Below are 3,587 nucleotides of genomic sequence, written 5' to 3'. Positions count from 1 at the left end.
GGGATGGGATGGGATGGGATGGGAATGGGGGGACTGTTGTAGAGAATTGATGCAGCTTTGGGATGGGGCTGGGGGTGCAGGGAGGGAAGCACTCCCCCATCACACCATGGCAAAGAGGCACTGCTGTAGAGTGGGGATGACACAACAGAGAAGGATTGTCCCTCAGGGATGGGGACATGGGACCCCTCAAGGGCCCCCAGGCACCGGTGCTGCAGCAGAAACAAACAAGAAACCTCCCAGGGACAGCATTTCAGCCCAGGCTGATCCCCGGGACACCACGGGCACAGAGACAGCACCAGCACAGCTGTGTCCTGCTGCACCCCAGCCTGGGTGGAAACCCAGCAGAGACGGCCCAGAGGCTGCCAGGGCTCAGCACAGGCACAGCGGGCTGGGCACTGCCGGTCCCCACAGCCCAGGGGCCCTCCGGGTCAGTCACGGCTGCACCACGCTACGGTTTCAGTCAGGATTGATGATGGAATTGAAGAATCGATGTAAGGAYTGTCCTGGTTTTGGTACAGGATCTGTGCCTGTGTGAGTCCTGACAGGCTCATCACACTGGTGGCTGCACTCAGTGTCACGTCTGTCCTGTCCCTGCACAGATCCCAACATCTCTCCATCCCCACTCATCCCACACCTGCTGCTCTGTGTTCCCAAGGGCCACCCAAACCTGGGCCGGTGGCCATTCCCTTGCCTCAGCCCTGCCACCCACCCTTTGGAGGGCTRTTAAAGTTTGTGGGATTTGCATTTTTTCGCCTCCTCAAATGAAAAATAAGTCATTTTCCCAGCATCACAGCAGTTGCTCAGCTGTACCCACAGGCATGAAGTGACATCCCATGGGACATGGCCACATCCCCCTGAAGCTCCTCTGTCCCTYTGAAAGGTGACTGAAACCACAGGGCTGTGTCCTGTCCTGATTCCCTCTGCAGCCAGGGTGGATTCCTCCAAAAAATGGCAATTCCTGGGAAAATGCAAATAAAAAAAGAGAGGTCTATGGTCCTCTCGCAGCTTCACCAACTCGTGGCAGATGGTCTGGCCCAGTTGGAGCTGAGCTGGCCATAAAGGGGTCCCCGGTGTCGCGTTTGGGTGGTGGGCGCGGCAGCGATTGCTCCAAAGAACCAACCAAGGTGACGATTTTGACAAAATAAGTTTATTTCGCTTTGCTTCATTTTGGCCGAAACCTCACATTTTTCTTTTTTTTTTTAAGTTTTTTTGGCTGAAAAAAAAAAACCCAACCCAAAAATCCCCCCAAACCAACCCGAAATGCAAAGAACCGCATTGCTCCGCCCTCTGTCAGAGGCGACCGAGGGGCTCTGACTCCCCTGGGCTGTAGAGCTGGGGGAGCCACTGCAGCCGCCCCAAAAAATCCCCTCTGCATCCCCCCAATCCCCAGCCACGAATTGGCCCCCGAAACCGAGCCCTTGAGCCCCCCAAATCCGAGCCCTGTAGGAAACGCTCGTGGCTCTGAATGCCCGAGGGTTTTACTCAACCTTCTTAATTTTTTATTGGATTTTCTCCTCCTTTCCCAACGTTTTTTTGTGTGTTTTGTTTTTGTTTTTTTGTTTTTTTTTTAAATTAATTTATTTATAGATATATTTAAAAAAAGCAATAGTCCTTTGGTCCCTAAACTCTAAGGAATGATATGACTCTGAAACAAGTAATCCTATGTCCCTGTGCCAGTGACAAGCAGGGGAAGCGCGTGTCCCGCCGCCCTGCTCCATGGGATATATATATATATATACTTATTTATATATATCTTCTATTAAGTCCAACATACTTTGATCCTTCTTTTTTTTTTCCCAACGCAGGGAAAAAGGAAAATCTTGCCATTTTTTCTGTATTTTCCAAACAAGCATCCTCCAGGTGAAGCGCCCGAGGCTGGTCCCATCCCACCGGCTTTGGTTTAAGAATCCATTTGGAGCCTCTTTTCCTCGTTTCTCCTGGGAAATCGGTAGCAGCAAATGAGTGCTTTAAAAAAAAAAACCCAAAAAACAAAGGTAGATCGTGGCCCGGCTGCCCGGAGCCATCGGCCTTGCTCCCGGCGAGGGATCCGGTGAGTCCCGGCGAGCGGCCGGCGGTGAAGCGCAGCCCCGGCGCCGCATCGCTCCCCTCCTTCCTCATCTTCCTCTCGTTCCCGTTAAACAACAAACAAGACCAGTTTGGGAAAAAAATTCAAAAAGGAATAGCTACGACCAAAACGCTCTCTTCTTCGCCGTTTGCTCCTTCACCTCCTCCTCCTCTTCCTMCTCCTCCGGGATGTGTTGCAAAGAAAGAGAGTTACGGGTTTGGATACTGCACTTGGGGAAGGGGAAAGTCGTCAGACACCGTGGGACGTCCGACCTGAAACAGAAGGAAGGGGCTGTGGGTCTGTCCCTGCGGGATGGAGGGAGGGACCCAAATCCATGGGGTGAGCAGTCCCAGGCAGAGACCCCCACGCACGCTCGGGGATGTGACATGTGACAGCCGTGTCCCCCAGGGCCAGGCCCGCTCACCTCTCCGCAGGCTGAGCTGGGGTCAGTAGGGTCTGTTGGCATCTTTCGGCCGCTTTAGCTGCACTTTTAGCCTCTTCATGCCGATCTGGAAGCCATTCATGGCCTGAATGGCCGCCTGAGCGCTCGTCGGATTGTCAAAACTGACGAAACCTGTGGCGAGGGGACATGGGGTTGTCACGGCACACGTCACAGGTGGTGCCTCGCCTCAGCCCAGCACTGAAATCCTGCRGGATGCTCCTGGCTTGGGGGTGCTGGGAGAGGGCTCCTGGGGTGACAGTACCGCCCCATATTCCAGGGGACTGGGTGACAGGTGATGGCATGTGCAGGGACACTGAGGCCTGCAGGGACWCTGAGACGACAGGGCTGTGAGGACAGCAGCGTAAGAGGGTCCGCAGGACCCCAGACTGGTCTGCAGGGACACTATGGGATGGGATTTGTGGCATCACTGGGGTGACAGGGTCTATTAAAGTGACAAGGGCTGCAGGGACACTGACGTGATCAGTCTGTGGGGACATCAAGCTGATGGGGACTGCAGGGACACTGAGGTGACAGGGTCTGTGGGGACATCGAGGTGATGGGGACTGCAGGGACACTGAGGTGACAGGATCTGTGGGGATACCAAGATCTGCAGCTCTATGGAGATACCAGGGGGACACCAGGATGGCACGTGTGGGCTCAGGGGACATCCAGAGACCAGGTCTGCAGAGACCCCAAGGTGATTGGGCCTCCAAAGACACCACAGTGCAGAAGTCTATGGGAACACCAAGCTGACACGGTCTGTGGGGACACCGAGGTCACACAGATCCCTGAGCTGGGGACACTGGGGACGTCCCAGCAGGGGACAGCAAGGACACACAGACATCTGAGCTGGAGATCAGAGAAAGGCAGATCCCCAAGATGAGATGTTGGAGAGATGGATTCCCAAGCAGGGACTTCAGGGAAAGACGGACCCCTGAGATGGAGATGCTCTGAGCTGGGATGTTGGGAAGAGCCAGAGCTGAAGTGGGGGTATTGGAGACAGACTTCCAAGATGGGGATACTGGGGAGAGCCAGACCCCTGAGCTGGGAGCACTGGGGAGAGCCAGACCCCTGAGCTGG

General features: G+C 54.8%; 1 protein-coding gene across 6 annotated transcripts in view; it reads right to left on the bottom strand.

The window, feature by feature from the left end:
* Positions 1 to 1,160: 1,160 nt before the first annotated feature.
* The window catches only part of CELF6 (CUGBP Elav-like family member 6), an 18,218-nt gene continuing 15,791 nt past the window's right edge, over positions 1,161 to 3,587 (bottom strand). For all 6 annotated transcript variants that reach the window (XM_057378736.1, XM_057378737.1, XM_057378739.1 and 3 more), the window contains 2 exons: positions 2,490 to 2,639; positions 1,161 to 2,337 (listed from right to left, as the gene is read on the bottom strand). In XM_057378736.1, the coding sequence (XP_057234719.1) occupies positions 2,512 to 2,639 (128 nt within the window). In that variant the 3' untranslated portion in view covers positions 1,161 to 2,337; positions 2,490 to 2,511. The remainder of the gene's footprint in view (positions 2,338 to 2,489; positions 2,640 to 3,587) is intronic.

The sequence above is a fragment of the Malurus melanocephalus genome, unplaced genomic scaffold (genome assembly GCF_030028575.1).
Source record: "Malurus melanocephalus ecotype Western Australia unplaced genomic scaffold, MMel_1.1 scaffold_372, whole genome shotgun sequence".
In the NCBI taxonomy this organism is placed as follows: Eukaryota; Metazoa; Chordata; class Aves; order Passeriformes; family Maluridae; genus Malurus; species Malurus melanocephalus.
The sequence above is the reverse complement of the archived record's forward strand: the minus strand, read 5'-3'. Positions and strand labels throughout refer to the sequence as shown.